The sequence below is a fragment of the Planococcus citri genome, chromosome 3, assembly GCF_950023065.1.
Source record: "Planococcus citri chromosome 3, ihPlaCitr1.1, whole genome shotgun sequence".
Taxonomy (NCBI): domain Eukaryota; kingdom Metazoa; phylum Arthropoda; class Insecta; order Hemiptera; family Pseudococcidae; genus Planococcus; species Planococcus citri.
In genome coordinates, this window is record NC_088679.1 from 40,595,903 (window position 1) to 40,614,003 (window position 18,101).

The 18,101-nt window shown below is 32.9% G+C and overlaps 1 protein-coding gene across 1 annotated transcript in view; it reads right to left on the reverse strand.

Moving 5' to 3' along the window:
* Window positions 1–481: 481 nt before the first annotated feature.
* Window positions 482–18,101, reverse strand: part of LOC135841613 (neuroligin-4, Y-linked-like) — a 233,732-nt gene continuing 216,112 nt past the window's right edge. Inside the window, exons 7-11 of the mRNA XM_065358649.1 lie at window positions 5,544–5,695; window positions 5,324–5,442; window positions 2,500–2,639; window positions 1,403–1,883; window positions 482–1,310 (exon numbers count right to left, since the gene is read on the reverse strand). Of these exons, the coding sequence (XP_065214721.1) occupies window positions 973–1,310; window positions 1,403–1,883; window positions 2,500–2,639; window positions 5,324–5,442; window positions 5,544–5,695 (1,230 nt within the window). The 3' untranslated portion in view covers window positions 482–972. The remainder of the gene's footprint in view (window positions 1,311–1,402; window positions 1,884–2,499; window positions 2,640–5,323; window positions 5,443–5,543; window positions 5,696–18,101) is intronic.

An 18,101-nucleotide genomic window follows, 5' to 3' on the forward strand; every position in this document is an offset into this window, starting at 1 on the left:
AAAATTATGAAAAGGTAGGTACTCAACTTTGAGCTCATTTTTGTTCTGGGCTATCAAAGTCACTGACCAGTCTCCCATGGTCGTCAGTCTGACATCTCGAGGTTTTCTTAGCGCCTGTCTGGCTGTCCAAAGTCGTCTGATAAAGAGAATTGAAAAAAGTCTTTCCAATAATATGCTGTATGTCTCAATTGATTTTTTTTTTTTTTTTTTTTTGATTTCACTCATTTTAGCCATTTTTTAAGTTAAAAATAATTTGAAATGTGTAAAATTCGAAGCAAGAGCTTTAGGTAATTAAATTATTACTTTCATTCTATGCCAGAAATTCGGTCATCAAAACCACAAATTGCAAAAAAACAATATTTTATAAAAAAAAATTATTATCTACTCAACTCGAATAAAGAAGATGAATACCTACAAATTAAGGAAATTTCAAAATCGTTCATGGTCATATTCGTCTTCAGTACCTACCAAAAAAATAATAATAATTCAAATCGAATTGATTATTTTCTTTTTTTAAATAACAAATACAAGTTTTAAATATCAGTTACATACGCTGCTTAAAAAAATAAGATCACAGATAATGAGTTTACCGTCGAATGATATAAAATAATGCAGTATCGAAAAAGTTGAACTAGAGACAAAACATATTAATGGTAATGTACGTATAAACAAAATGTACAAAAAACGTAGGAGAAAAAAGATAAGAACTATTTTTACGAAAGCCGTTGAGTAATGCTTTCTGGAAGTTCGTTATTTATAATATTTTTCTAGGTAACATACAAAGTTATCGCTTAAAAGAAATAGTCGTCGAATTTTTTCATAATTCGTATAGGTACAAAAAATCGAAGAATATAACAGCTGAATACGTAATATTTACAACGTCTACGAGGAGAGCAACGAGTTTTGAGTAGTAAATTTGTAGGTATTAAAAAAAATTACCTATAACGCGAAACCGTAACCGGATTCGGTTTGTCACACTCGTAAATCATCGAATTCTTTAGTTTGTCTATGTTTCCTATCCAAAGTAGCGTCTATTTTGTAATTTTGATAAATAGACGAAGAGCCCATTTGATCGGGCGATTTTGGAATTCTAGGCGGTGGCGGAGGTCTCGGTAGGGTTGAACTTTTATTCATACTGAATTTAAAATTCGATAATTCTATCGGTACTTCTTGAGTGAGATGTTGCGATGGTTGCAGAATCAACGACGATGATTGACTGGAACTTGGTAACTGTTGGGGTTTTTTTAAAATAGAAGGTAATTGAACGCATTTTTGGCTATCCGATAATGGCTGCGTCTCTGTGTCCGAACCTAAAGTAGAGAAATAATAAAATTTAAAGATTCCAGAATGTAAGGTTATATTCGCGTGGCTACAAAACACAGAGGAAAAAAATCCAACTCACTCGACGCGAAATTTGATTTAATTCCTCCGTTCTCCACCGGTGGTTTACATATCTTCGTGCAGATATCCGGCGTATCCCTTAAACTACTATTGCTTACACTACATGAACTATCACAGTGTTCATGGTGCCTTTTTCTTCTTTGGCAGCTATGATGGTGTCTACGTCTATTGCTTTTATCTCTGTAATAAACTGCTACGAAAACCAAGATGTTCAGCAACAATAACGTACAACCGATACCAATGGTGATGATGAGCGCGGTCGAATACACAGGGTAGTTTTCATCGTGTCCACCACTTCCACGAGTTTTTGTATCCATGTTATTTTGATTTGTACGGTTGTACGAAGATTGAGCGACGACCACAACAGGTGTCTGAGAAAGACCAGTGCTACTGTTTAGAATATCGTTTCCGACATTTTGATCGTCTCCATGGTCCCTAGAGTTACTAGATGAAGATTTCGTACGTCCTGCTAATTTATCTTTCTGCAAAGAAACAAAACATCGGAATTTTAATATTTTTGAATTCGACGAAGATTCACACAAATATGTATATAGGTATCTAGAAGCACGTGTATAAAACAACAATGAAGACAGCCATTCGATTTGTTAAATCTATAAAAATGATAAATTGTTAGAGACCTATAACCTATCAATCGAATTGAATTTCTTTTCATTATAATGAAAAATACAAATTTTAAACAGACGACTAAATTTCTCAATAAGTTATTAGCAGAAAGAAAAGGTGACACGATATCTTTATTAATTTAAAAACTTTTCTCAGAATCGGATTACAGCACGAAATTAAATTAAGCTTATAGATAGGTAGCTTATTAGACTGGAAGCTAAAGCTGAAGTTGAACAGAAAGTAAAACTTCTCAAAATTTTAACTTGATGCCGCGTCAATATCGTTCATCTTATAATCGTTTTTTTCTCTCCTCTTCACCTTTTGCGCATATTTTACGTCAATTTAAACGCAAATTGCTACGAGAGGTGAAATTGAATTATCAAATACCCAAGTAAGTACCTACGCAGTACGCACTTTCACGTACCTATCTACATATTATTTAGGTATACCTTATCAGTCCATCGCAATACTTACCTTATCTAAATCACTTCTGAACATATGATGAGTTGATGGTATATCATCCGAGCCAGACTTATGCAATTCTGGAACTAAATTTAACCAAAACGATAGCTTATGGGCTCGATAATGATTCTTCAGTTTAATTTTGGAGCTATCTGTAAAGTAAAAAGTTAACCATAAATTAGTATTCCATATTCGACTCGAAAAAATTTTACCATAACTTGACTAGGTACATGACAGCGAAAAATTTACATTTCAAACGTAGGTAAAAGAGATGAATGAAAAAATGTTTGTATGTATTTTAGCGGTTTCAGCGGAGTCTTTAATGAAATAGGTGAACCCGTCGTAAACAGTATTGAAAGAATGATTTTACATTGAAGAATTTTTTATGCATCAAATGTAAAAATAACTACGTAGGACGACGTTCATTTTACACTCAACATTTTTCGCTTTGAGAATTTCAAAATTGGACAAAGTCTCACGTTCAATATATAAACCGACACATAAGTAAAAATCGCCCACACTAACGATGAATGGAAACTGTTATATGAGCTGAATACGTAAAGAATTTATTTATTTTTTCTCACCGGACTCGACTTTCTTTATTCTTTTAGAGTAAAATCATAACAAAATACCTTACATATTTATTTTTCAATACCTATACGTATTGTAGAACACATTTTCATTTTAAAATATCGATTTATCGATACCGCCGTAACCGTAACTATTCGATATTTTTCTTCATTATTTACCACCCAGTAAAAAAATCAGTAAAAAAATTGACATCAGAATTTAATGCTATTTAAATTAAAATTTTTCGAGTAATTCGAAATGTTGATTTCCTCAAAATATGCACCTTTTTACGAAAATTCGACGCCCAATCAGTCTGAAATCGATATTTTTTCAAATTTTGGACAAAATTGAAGGTCCTTGCACCTACAGGAGGCGTTGAGATTCCATTTTAAAAATTTATTCTTTGAAAAAACAAACAAACAAACAAACAAACAAACAAACAAAACATTAAAGACTATCATTAGGTATTTATTTTTCCTTGGTTCAATTTTTGTTTAATCGCAAAAAGTTAAGTCTTTCACGATGAAAGTTAAATTTAAAGCTACGTAAATTTCAATTATTGAATTTAAATTTCCTACTATTCTCTTTAAAACACCTTAAACATATTTTCTCCAAGTTCGACTAGGTAAATTTGAGACATAAATGGGTTTTCAAAAAATAGTTTATGAAAATTACGACTCCTACTTCAACCCCTCACTCGTAGGATTAAGTCAAAATAATAGCAGTTATTTCAAAGAGCACATAAAATAACTTTTGGGGAAAAAGAGTACAAATTGGAATAGGCACTCGACTTTGTTTATTATTGGTTCGTTAATCGACGAACGCAACAAATCCTGCAAATCCTTTGTTTGTTTCGTGTATCACGCGTGTTAATAAAATTGCATAACCATTTTGCCGTAAATACGTTTATAACGTTATTCCAAGTCGATTTCAAAAAGTATTGCAGTGCATTCGTTCGATCGTGCTTTGCGACCGCATTTTGTTTAAATGCAAAAAAATAAGAGAATTTCCCTTTTCATGAAAACTGTAGGTACAGAAACTTTTTGTTAAAGCAATACTGAAATAAGTATGTACTCTCAAAATAATACCTGCAAATATTCTGTATTTTAATAAAATATCAAAAAGTCAAAAACATTTGTAAAAAAAAAAAAAAAATGCTAAACCAACTTTTTTTTGAAACTTATTTTCAATATCAAGTAATAAAATTGGTTTGCCTTCAACCAATAAAGTTTGAGCAACAGACAAAAATTAAATGAAGAAAAATATTTAAAAAACATGTAACTTGAACTCGAAAAAAAAATTATTTTCAATAAAAGATTTTAAAAAGATGTTAAAAATGCAATAAATGATGAATTATTTTAAAATATTCTCCAGCGATTATTCAAGTTGTATTAAAAAAAATAATATTTCGGTTATAATTCATCATTCAGAAAACGTGGTAACATGAAAAGCTAATAAGGTTTCAACCATATTTCGACTTTCTGAAATCTATTTGTGTTTTTCTAAGCTATCTGGAGCTTACAAAAAACAAAACAAAAAAAAACGTTACAATATGAATTTGAACCAGCAAACCCCGATTTTAAAAATTTGTACACGAATTAATGTCGAGACTTGGAAGTCAGTTACTATGAAATTGGAAAATCCAAAAATCATACTTTATACTCCAGGAGGTCGAAAATGGGGTATTAAATTTCAACTTTCTACCTCAATTCGATAAAATGTTTATTTTTTTCATGGAAAATGATCCGAATTTGAATTTTCAAAAATTTGCCCAAAATCGAGAAATGAAATTTTATTATTTGAAATTTAACCCAGTAGTGTATTTTTAGATAGGTACTCTGTCGACTTTTTTTTTGTCTGGTCCAAAAATTCTTTTGTTGGCTGTTGGAGACCACAACTATGTTTGATTTTAAGAAGTGAATCTATGTATGTATTAACTTATTTCGATAAATCAATCAACAATCCACCTACAGGTTTTCAGAACACTCTAATGCACCATAATGCTTATTATCAAGACAATAATTCTCCAGATAGCGTACCTATTAAGCTTTTTACTAAGTAGGTGAGCAGGTAGAGTTCCAAATAAATACCTCCTTAGAGATAGACAAAGGAAATTTTAATACTTGACACGGCTGTTATTATAATAGGTATTAGATGAAATACTAGTACCAACCTACCTACTGTATAATGTCAAGATCCTGCATTAAGCCTCTACTCTAATTATAATTAGACCAGGTATATTCTCGTATCTAAAATAATCACTTACCTAAACTGAGATATTTTTTATGCACATTTTCATAAGCAATCCATTCGATATTTTTCAGGCGATTCCTTTCCTGTCGTACATTATGCAATACTTCTGGTTCAGAAACACTATTCGGCGTCCTAAAATAGAGATTTTAATTACATTTTCCAATTACCGTACGTTGGAAAATTCATATCTAAAATACTCGTAGCATATGTGTAGCCTAAATCAATTAACTCACCCAGTTTTTGCGAAGTTACTCCAGTAGGTAATTGTCGCCTCAGACAGGTACATTTCGGACTTTGTGTAATTTCTAACGAAATGTGATAAACCGCCAACTAATGGAGCTCCCAATACGTACGGCATTTCTTCTCCGTGAACACAACCTTGTCTCTGAAAATAAATTTACATACAAAATGAATTCAACATTGTAAAATTAACCGAATCAATAGCCTACTTAGCAGAATACTCATTCGATACGATAACTTATGCGATGTCGAACAGAAAGAAATCAAATTTCAAATCTCGACTACTGCGATAACAATTCGAATGGTACAAACACCATCTTGAAAATCAAATTATCGTCTTAATCGATAGAATTTACAAACAATATTAGATTTACAGACGAAAGAATCTGTTTTTCAGGAGAGAAATTTAATTTTCTAGAGTGGCTCGACGAGGTTAGTAAAAAAAAAAAAAAAAAAATGGCTTCGTAAACACGACTTTAGGAGAAAAAAGAGTTTTAATGAAATCAAATTAAATCGTTTTGTAAAACATTGCCAACGTCATTATCTACAATTTTCAATTAAAATACAACAAAGAAGTTTTTGATGTTTGCAAACCTTTAAAATATCCAAAGAAATAAATAAAAAAAAATATATGTACTTCTATTAATTTATCGAGAAAATATCTTTGTTTTATTTTTTCTACATTGTTGATATATATTTCTTTTCTTTTTTTTAGTCAAGTATTTGCTCAAATTTGTACGAGCAAATACTTATACGTAGGTAGGTATGTGGAGAATTGTTAGGTCAATGATCATAAACGGCCAAGTTGAGATAGTTACATATTTGAACGGAAAGATACAATACAACGGAAAAATTCCGAGCCATTGGATGTGTATTTTTAAATTTTTAAATGGTGGAAAATTTACAGAGCTTCGATTTCTAATGTTTCAACGTAATTCAACAATAAAAATAATTTAGCACTCGAGTAGGTAGATAATTTTGAGTAATAAATTTATGTTTCAAAATAATTCCCAGTGTTTTGGTGATAGTTCGACGTTTGTTGTCTTTCGTTAGCTGACACAGAAACCCCAACAATGCATTGCAAATGGGTGAGTTGTTTGGAAGTTGAAACTTTGACAAAACTTAAAATATATAGGTACCTAGGTAGTTACCTAGTTAGAATGTTTGGAAAAATTTCTTAGCTATGTAAGTAACTTCATCAGTTTTGATTTCAAATAACACTGGGTAAGTAGTACTAAGAAGACCTATGTTCATAATTCGTCTGACCTACATCTCGTATAGCCAGAAGGGCATGATTCTTCGTCTACTTCGATACCATAGCTCTTCCTTCTCCTTCAGCAGCGTAATAATTGTATTCACGCCTGAAACTGCGAATTCTTCGCTGTTTTGGGCCAGGCGCAAATACAGGAAGGAAATGAAACAATTTTCCATTGCACTGAAATAAGCAAGAAAGCGAGTTTTTCGACTGGAATGGAATTTTTTTCAAGAATCCAGGCTTCGATTGCTTGTAGGGCTAATCGCGCTGCAACCCAAAGGTACGCTACCTAGTGAGGGAACTCATAAATACACGTTTCGTTTATACACTTCTACTCACGCATACAACGAAAAAGGTGTAACATTTGATTAAATAAGCTTATTTTTGAAGTTGAATCAGCAGTGGCGCGGCGTAGCCAGACGGCGAGTCAAAAAGGAGAAGTTCCAAATTTTTGAGTTTAATTTTGTAAAAATGAATTTTTGAAAAAAATAAGTCAAAGTTTTGGAACTTTTTGAATAATTTTTTCAATTGAACTCAAAATTGCGACGAAACTAAGTAAGTACCTATTCTATTAACAAATGCAAAGAACTACAATTTGTTAATTCAACGTAGTGCGCAATGCGCATCGAAGTGGTGAAGAAGCTCGCATGCAGATTTACCTTATACTGTCTAATAGCGTTTCCATACCTGAATTTTAAGGCTTTGTTTCACCCACCAGTGGAGAGAATTTCTCCTTCTGAAACCTAAAACCAGTTTGCTCGCTCTTTGAACTTCATAGGGTGGGTAAAGGCGCTCATAAGCTCACTTTCCAGAATTCAAGACATTTTTTGAATTTCAATGTACATTGTACATGTAGTTGATATAGCTTTGGAGATGAGCACGAGTTTTTTTTCAAGTTTATAAAATTATTATTATTTTGTTTACTTTTTCAGAATGATTCTTATTTTTTTATACTCGTATTTTTAGTACAATTTTCCAACAAAAATTTGACAGTTTCATTTCATAAACTTGCCAACATTTTGCACAAGGCAACACTTGAAACTTGTTTCATGATCCCTGTTTTTTTTTTAGTGTGCATAGCACACTATTAGTTTCGGTCTGAAAATGGAAATTTTTTTTGGAACAAATGTTCTCTTGGATGGATGGACCGATTTTTTTGAAATTTCCATATGTAGATGTGGTCTATCATGAAACATTCAACGCCGTAATTATAATTGCAATTACTCAAGTAGCTTCTTGAGTAATTGCAATCAATTACAAAAATTTGGACCAAAAAAAGAATAAAAAGGGGGAAAAGGGCCATATCAAAAGCAAAGCTGACAGTATGTAACACCGCAGGTGGTGTAAAATATTTTCTTTTTTCAAAAGCAAAGCGGACAGTATGTAACACCGCAGGGGGTGTAAAATATTTTCTATTGTTCAATTTTCGAATTTATTTTTCAAAATTGAACAATGGAAAAGATTTTATCAAAAGTGAAGCCGACCCCTGTGGTGTTATATTTATCAAAAGCAAAGTCCACAGTATGTAACACCGCAGGGGGTGTAAATTATTCTTATCTACTGTGTTATCTTTCCCATTGTTCAATTTTGAGAAATGTTTTTAGAACACCTGCAGATGTTTCATTTACACACATTCAGTACCTAGACACAAAAAGCAGGTGGTTACCCTTTATGAATCAAAACCCACCAGTCATTTGTGATTCTGCTGTGCTCCCAAGAGGTTCTCTCAGTACTGCAGTGCTTTTGGAGTCACATTATGCTTTTGAGATACATATATCGCGGTATGCTCTGGAGCTTTCAGAATAGCATAGTGTATTTGGAATTGTGTTGTGCTTTTTTTCAAAATCGCATTGTGCATTTTTTTTTGAAATCGCGTTGTGTCAAGCTTTTTTTTGAAATTGCGTTGTGCTTTTTTTTTCAAAATCACCTTGTGCTTTTTTTTGAAATTGTGTTGTGCTTTTTTTTCAAAATCGCCTTGTGCTTTTTTTTCAAAATCGAGTTGTGTTTTTTTTTCAAAATCGCGTTGTGCTTTTTTTTTTAAAATCATGTTGTGCTTTTTTTCAAAATTTGCGTTGTGCTTTTTTTCAAAATTGTGTTGTGCTTTTTTTCAAACTTGTGTTGTGGTTTTTTTTTCAAATTCACAATCTTTTTTTTGCAAATTCACATTGTGCTTTTTTTTTAAATTTGCGTTGTGCTTTTTTTTTAAATCGCGTTGTGCTTTTTTCGAAATCACGTTGTGCTTTGTTTCAAAATTGCATTGTTATTTTTTTTTCAAAATCGCGTTGTGCTTTTTTTCAAAATCGTGTTGTGCTTTTTTTTGAAATCATGTTGTGTTTTTTTCAAAATTGCGTTGTGCTTTTTTAAAAATTGCGTTGTGTTTTTTTTCAAAATCGCATTGTGCTTTTTTTCAAAATCGCGTTGTGCTTTTTTTTCAAACTTGTTATTTTTATTTAATTTATTTTCATCTGGATTCACAGCAAAATACCATTGAACCTTCAGTAACTATTTTTACTACTTTCTCAGAGCAGAATGTTGAAAATGAAGAATAAAATCAATAGGTAGATTCAGCTTTAGAAAGTGTAAATAATTCCACATCTCCCTCCTATCCACATCTCCAACTAAAGATTACGTTTTTAACCAAACAATTGAAGAACTCGACGTGGGAAAAACGAATTCACATTTAGAAATATCCTCGCTCCTCACCCACTAATAACTTTTCTTCATTACTTCGTGGAATACATATAACGTAAATTCGCTAATAATTTCACATGGTCCAGTGCTCATTCCATAGGGTGTTTTTCATTAAGTAATTCAACAAAGGCAAATTACGAAACCAGTACCCGTGGTACCTATTTCGGTAGCAATCGCATTATTCATTTGATCGAACACTTTCCATCCAATTTCGGGTACGCAGAGAAAAACCTATTAGGTATAGGTCACGGTACGAGTAGAAAGATGAAAGATACAAGTAAATTCGCGCGATCACACGTAAAACTGGCGAATGTGCGAATTTGTGGGTAAACCGCATAACTGGACGTGCGATTAAAATAAACAATGCAATCTACTACCTCGTTACCTTTATGTAGTATGTTGCAGTTGCAACAAGCAAAAGATAGGTAGGTCTGGGTAGGTACTCATCTACTACCTGTGAACAAATGCATCATGCTATCATTGTAGGTTCATTTGTACGTCATATTTACATTCATGCATATAAGTAGGTACCTATGCCTTTCTCGTATGTTTATATGAGAAATGTATAGTCTCATGAAAGGCTACTGAGAAAGTTGTTTTAGTACGTTCATGGATATTTTGATCGAATACCTTATAGGTAGGTACGTATATCTAATCTACATAACGCCGAACGTTACTTTTCATCGGTAATATTAGTTTATGGTACCAAACACATTTTATTCATTTGCAATCGTCATTACGAATCGATTATGTCATTGGACGAAGCGTAAAATTTAAATTTTCTTCAATAAAGCGTAAAAAGTATAGTAATCACGTTTCCCAAGCAACGTGTTATTTTCACCAACTTGAAAAATCTGTTCATTTTTTAAATTGGGACAAAAATATAGGGAAAAAACTCGAGGCAACGAGGGAAGAAAGATAATCTGTAATAAAAGTAAAGCTGGTACCATCAAGTTTACCTTGCTTCTCGTCAGTTGATGGTACCTAACGTAGAAAATGACGAAGTTAAGTAAACGAAGGAAATGTATATTCCTTATGTCGTTAATTCGGTAAACAACGACGACGGTAATAATGACGTCATCCTATTAATGAACCTTATTCAGTTTCAAAATTACGCCTTTTAGTCAAGTATCATTTACACAGGATAAAGGAACACTTGGAGTAACTTTAACCACGATATGGTAAAGTGTGTAATATCAACGGGTAATTATAAAGCTATCAATTAAACATCTTCCTGCTTTTACTCGCGATAGTTTCATTCGAGAAAAAGCACATGTCGTTAATGAGCGAGAAAAATATCTCGGTGCAATTTATACTTAGAAAAAGAAACGCGCAAAAAGAAAACTACTAACAACGAGCAGACGAAGAAAAAGCAAACTATATCTATACGTGTGTATGCTAACACATCGGTAATTTGGCACTTTTAAAATCATTAAAGGATTAAAACGGATTAATGGACAATTTAATTTCTCGACTTATATCCTCGCGTATACCTACTTAACGCTATTATACGTAAAACTGGATGTGTATAGTTTGAATAAGTACGCGCGATTTTACATATTATACAAGTAAAGCTATATAATCACTGCGAGGATAAGTACATAAGTATTATATAGGAATAAAAAGTTGAAAATAACAATAGCAAACCAGCAACGCAATAAAGAAGCCCCTTTTAGCCGGCATATCTGTTCGTTGGAGAATATAGAGCGCAAAAACACAACCAAATTACCAGTTTAAATCCTCATTTTATAAACTAAATAACGTACGCATAAAATACAAGTACATTGTTCTTTTTAATGTACACCCTTATAGTATCCATCTACATAGCGCTGTGCTGTAGTATATATTTTATATGCCGCGAACGGTTACCAGAACCAGCATCGCTGCTGGCGCATGGTATTCCTACGTACCTAGACTTACTCGTTGCTGTATCATTCTCGAATAAAATTTACGCAAAGAGATTCATCCTTCGCCAAAATATTTTCCATTATTGCTCCCTTTCTTCGCGTATTTTATACGCCTAGTTTTGCTAACTTGACACATTCAATTATTTTTAGTTAATATACCACGCATTATTTTCCACGTTATACATCTCCATACTACTTACGTTGACGTCGAGTGAAAATACATATAAATCAAACGAAATGAGAATATGCAATAATAACTTCAATATGCTGAGTATACTCTTATCTTATTTCATTTCGTTGCAATTAGGTGACGAGTATGTTTGTCTTGTCTCAACACATCACATCTTTTATTACTGCGTGATCGAAACATTTTCAAAACATATCGAGCCCTCCTCTGACGGCGTCAATACTTTTTGTTGAGATTTTGTGATAACAAAGTCATATTGGTAGATAACATTAGAGCTCTCCATTATTTAGATGCGCTAATTTGTCGTGTTTTAGCCAACTTTGCAGCTGACGAATTAGGAAAAAAAACTGGCTATGCATTTTTACCAGTGTTATTCGCCTTCTATTCCTTGTAGTTTAGGCAGTAAAAAGTTCCTATTGGCCTCACAAGTTTTCAATCACCCAGTATGTGATGAGCAGATATGCCCTGATCGCCTTAGTAGTTGAAAATGTAACTTTCACCATAAGCGTAGGTTATTGTACATTGATTAATTCAGTAAATTTTTTACTGTTTTGCAGTAAAAAACTACTGCTTTTAAGAAGCCAAAATGTCGTGACTGCTAATCAGTGAAATTTCACTGTTTCAAATTTAGAGAGTAGGTTACGTACATATAATGTACTCGCGATCCGAGCCTCGTTGCAAGAATCATGAACCTAGAGAAATCACTTGGTCAAGGTATCTCAAGCTCGCCTGGTCAATGTCGTCAGAGTGAATATGTACAATGCTGGTATGGCTAGTTCCATACTCCCTAAATTATGATGTACCCATCCTTAGATGGTTAATTAGTATTTCTAACGTGATAAGTTGTAAATCGGCGTAGGTACAATCATGGTATATTTTTGGAATATCTCTGATCCAATCCGCACGATCAGAGATAGACCCATCATACAAAAATGTTCGCTGATTGTCGCCTTTCGAAACAATAGCCATTGTTGAGCCTATTATTGGGGGTTGCCAGGGAGAGATGGTCAAAATGAACAGTCTTCAAAATGAACATTCTTCTGCTAAGGTAATCGTTTAATTCTTTTACTGGCGTTGCGTTTGCCCTTACCTTAACTAATTAATTAGTGATACATCATAGTTTAATTGAACCTCGAGTGTGAAGGTGATGGTGTGTTAATCACCTGAGCACTCGAATTTAAAGGAATACAACTACAACGTATTCTTTTATATTTTACCTCGCTTTATAATAAGTTGCCAGGTTTTCCTGCGATTGTTTCAAGTTACCTACTCGTAGAGTGAGTAGATAGGTAGTGTGTACCTATCTCACACACAAATTAATTATAGGCTTGCTTGTAATTAGTTGGTATAATATTGCTCAATTACTTGTATTACATAACATCTGTAATAAAAACTCATAAGTAGGTAATTGGTTCGAGAAGACTTTCTTTATTTATAGTATTGCAACTTCTCACTGTGTGCATTGAGGTACATAGATAAAGCTGCATAATCTAGAGCTAGTCAGGACGTCAGGTAGTCGCAATTTCGCAAATATTCCTTCTCTAAGGAATATTTCTGATAACTACACCTTAGGAGAAAATTATACTATTAATTCCTTCTAGCAGTCTAGTCTAACTCCACTGTATCAAGTAGATATGAGTTTTTGATTTTTCCCCTCCCTAATTCAGGTATTACTTTACATCGAGTAGGTATGGGTTATAGGTAGCTGTATAGGCACATTAGGGTGGATCGCAAAAAAAGTCATTGGAATTTGATCAAATTCAGTGGAGACTTTTATTTTTAATTAAAAAGTCACTCGGGAATAATTTTAGCTCCAGAAATTTTGAGATGAAAAAAATGGTCTGATCCAAAAAAAAAAAAAATAGTATTTGAGATTCTGCGTCGACATATTCATTGCCATCGAAACTCAAGACCATTTTTAGGGTTTACCTACTAAACGGTTGAAGATTTGTAAATCGCTTATTGTTGAGTAAATTCGGGCTTTGAAAATTTTTTCTTCCCAAATATTTTGTATTAATAATTAAGCCAAAACATCGAAAGATATAATTTCTGAAACTGAGTAAATATTTTGGAATGCAGTGGTGCCAATCCCATTACAAAAAATTGATTAAAAAATATAAAGAATTCTCATATAAATGAAAAAAAAAAATACCGAAAATTATTTTTCATGTTCATTGAAGAACATTTCACTACCAAGAAGAAAAAGCTACGCAGCTTACAATCAAGTATGTAGTTTAAATGCCTGATCTCAAAAGGTTACGAATTTAGACAATTTTCTTCATTCACAACACGCCTTCGGGAATAAATGTTCTCACAGTAGGTACCTACTGCTCGTTGAGAAATGAAATTTTCAAAATTTTACAACTAATTCTGAGAGCGATGAAGAAAAAACTTGGTGTGCAAACCCCCTCCCCCCCTCCTTTCTTCATTAGAAAAAAGTTACATGAACTTGAAACATTTTTAACTTCAACACGATGTAAGGGAATCAAATTCATTAATTTCAAATCGGGCGACGTGGTAGAGTTTTCCTCCCCATGACCTCCCCAAGGTTTCAAATATGTAATTAATTTTAGAATCAAGAACTAGATTTCTTAGCTGGGTGGAAAAATCTGCAAATTAGGTTTTATCTGTCGTCGTACTTACTTAAGTTTTGTCCATCTTTAATATTGAAAACGTGAAATTACAAAAAGGCGGGGTACTGGGGGGTAAAAAGTGAACACAATTTTCAATTCTGGGTATTTTACAACAATTTTGTTTCAATGTAATCAAATTTTAAAAAGAGAAAAATAAGGTTGAAATTGGCTAATCTTCATCACAGCGATATCCAAACCAACAAAAAAATGTTGAAACAGGACAAAATATAAAAATGGAAAGTGCGCACAAAAATACACCGCCAGGTCAAATTTCACATGCCGAATTTCATTTTTCAATTTCAAGCAAATTTTCGAATTTCAAATTTGATTTATTTTTGCAGGAAACTTGGATCAAATTAAAATAAAGCATCGCAAAAATGAAAGTTCAATGAAAATTTAAAAAAAAATTATCAACAATAAGTTCAAGTTTTCAAAAAAAAAAAAAAAAAAAATAGTCGAACTGATCTTTTTGCGGTTTGAGCATGAATTTTGGAATAGAAAAAACGTTCCTACACGAAACTCATTTTCGTGTCGTAAAAAGTGACTAGAACTATCAATTCAATTACTCACCCAATTCACTTGTTCTTCATCTTCAAAAGTACATGGGAATCCAAATTCAATTCTTGAACATTTTCAAACATATTTTTTTCAACTGTTTTTGCTATAGTAAAATGTTTTTTATTTTTATATGTGTGTGTTTTTTTTAACATCGAAACAAATCCATAAATTTCTTGAACATATGAAAATATTTTCGTTTCAAACAATAATTTTCCCCACTTAAAAAAAATTTACATTTTAAAACTTGCTTCATCTGTGACTCACCTATCTACTTATTCAACGCTTACATCAAAAAATTTCCAACGTTGTTGGAATGCATCGAAATTTGCATACATCCAGTAACGCGATGAAAAGTAAGCAGCTGTTAAATAATTAAAACTTCGCAGCTCAATTAATTACGCTTTTCAGCGCCAAGTTTCGCATCCGCGGAAACAATAATTATTATACACTTACCTACCTATGTAATCTGGTATTAAAACAATGATTGCAACTTTTTTTACCAGACATAAACCTTAACTCGAAACCCTTTTGTCTACACGGAAACAAATTTCGGTCAAATTGATCGAACCTCGACAGCGGCGTTTTTTCCCTTATATTACACAGCGGCGATGCGAATTTTATTTAAAACTCGGCAACCGCTAATAATCTCGACGTTTTCATATCGCGAAAGGTTTTTTTCATTATTAGATAATTTATAACGAGGAAACGATTAAAAAAAAAAGCTCTACGCCGGTTTCTGTTTCCGACTTTGGTATAATTAAGGAGCTTGGAATTTAGATTAGAAAGGGTTGGCGGCGGGTCTTGGAGCTAAAGATTAATTAACATATAGGTGGCTGTATGCCAGAGCGGACGAACCACGCACAAAACATCCATAAAATCTCCATTAAACAAATAGAATATTGCGTTCGCTTTCGGATTATTATGTACTCGTTGAGAAAAATAAAAATAAAAGTATTAAGAAAATAAAAACTCTGTAAAGAAAACCAGCTAGCAGCTTATTAATTTTCTACAACTTTGTGTGAAGAATGTTAAGCGTGCCATTCTTGGGGGGTTTGCTGTTTGCTTCTTGCGCAATGCTGAATGATAAAATAACTTAATTGACTCAAACGGAAAAGTTAAAAATGACGGCATCGAAAATAAAATAAGATGAAAAACGTTTTATAAACTTCGTAAACTTTCTAATTGACAAAACTTGCTGAAACCAAAATGAGTAAATCGAGTTTTAAATACGCGACTGAGTAAATACCTACCCAGAATATAAGGTTTTAAATTAATATTTTATATTATCCTCGAAGAAAAACAATCATTCCATAGTTCATGTAACGAAAAGTGGTTTATTTTAATTCGTGAAAAAAGATGAAGTAGGTATTTAATTACGTTTATGTTACGGTTGCGATGTATAAATGTGAGGTCAGTGTAGCCACTCTCGAGCTAGACCGTGGTCAACAGTCATTTTATTTAGAATTAAATCTTCTGTTTGCAAGAATATGCAAGGAGGGAGGAATGGTAAGTAAGAAAAACAAAATGCAAATACATAGGCACAGTTTTCCGAAAATATACTCCAAAAACTCCAACGCATTAAGTACATGAATCAGAAAGTTGATTTTTCGATTTATCAAGATCGCTCAACAACTTTTTTTTACAATTTTCCAAAAATATTTATTTCTTATGAATTGAATTTTATACTCTACTAACATATTTTTTAAAGAATTTTGTATTTCTGTAGCTTGTTTGTATAATTTATTTAAAATAAAAATTCGATAATTTTTTCAAAAGTTGTCATTTAAAATTCCTTCAAACTCGCCATGCTAATAATAGTAATGCTTATTTTCATAAAAAATCTTGTCCCCTTGTCCTCTGGCATCAAGTTACTTCGAAACAAGAATAATATCTCATCAAATACTCTTCTAGATCGTTATTTCCGAGAAATCTCTATCAAAAAGATCAATAGGTACCTAATTATAGAATCAATACCACTGAACATGGGATTGACTCATTGGGGCTGTGAGGGAGCTTAAAAGCATATCAAAGAACGGTGGAAAAATTCATTGAAATGCTAGTCTCGATGCATGGATAAATTTGAAAATACGTGAAAATTCGTCGAATAAATCGGAGAAAATTTACAGGGTCGTGAGATTCTTTTTGTAAATTCCAAGTTCCAACGAATGGGGAAAAAATTTCTCGGGCGAAGTTCACCTCGATAAACAATTTTTTGATCGCATTTAAAGAGATGGGATGATAGTCGACTATATTTAGCCACGAGCATCCTTTTCAAATAATTTTTCTCGGTAATTCTCCAAAGCCTGGTTTATCACGACGCACGTGACAAGGTCTCCGCCATTCATTAAGCAACCCTATTTTTTAGGCTTTTTTTTTTCAATGTCAACTGATTTTCAACATGTAAGCCCGTAAAAATATAAAACAGAAATGAACCTTATAAAGAAAAAAATCGTCAAAGGTTTTCTTTTTGAAATAAGCTTATATAGAATTTTCAAAGCGTCGGTAGCTGTACAGGCATCTACTTAACGAATCCTTCGGGCAAAAAATTAAAAAAAAATACACTGTAACAACCGAATCAGCATACCTTTCTCGGTATCGTGTGAATTTCGCAAATAAACCCGCACAATGGGTTCCTCGAGCACAATCAAAACACTAGAATTTCAAATTAGAAATTTAGAAACGCGAATTAAAACGTATGCGCGTACGTCATTATATTATTTACATACGTAAAACAGGCATCTATGGTAATAAAATTTTGCACAACATCGGTTCGACTTCATCGAAGATATAACAAAGCTTTGGTAGTATTTAAAAATTAACGTCGAACTTGGAGAATCGCGTTGCTGGCACCGCGTTCATCTTCTAGATGCATAGATTGGTAGGTGCGGCACGGTGGGTGAGTAGGTAGTAGGTGTAAATAAACGACTCCACTTAGAATCGACATTCGTGTAGAAATCTGTACGATCGCGATTCTAAAATAAAGGTAATAATTTGGCGAGAAGTAAGCGACGACGATATGTGTAAAACGACACGAGCTCGCGAGTAAAATAAAGCTCTCTTCTTTCGAATATTAAAGCAATTTTTTCTGTTACTGTTGTATTTGACGTACATATACGTCACGTACAGAAAACTTCAATTTGAAGTTTTAATACAAGTTTCGCGTGTTTCGGATGGAATCCAAATGATTGATCGACGCCTTTCGTATGGAACAGGTTAGAGAAAAAGAGGTTCAGTCAATTCTCCTTAGATATACGAGTACGTCTATCTCTAAAACCGCAAACACACGCATCCGCATCCGCATCCATACCGCGACCTTTCCC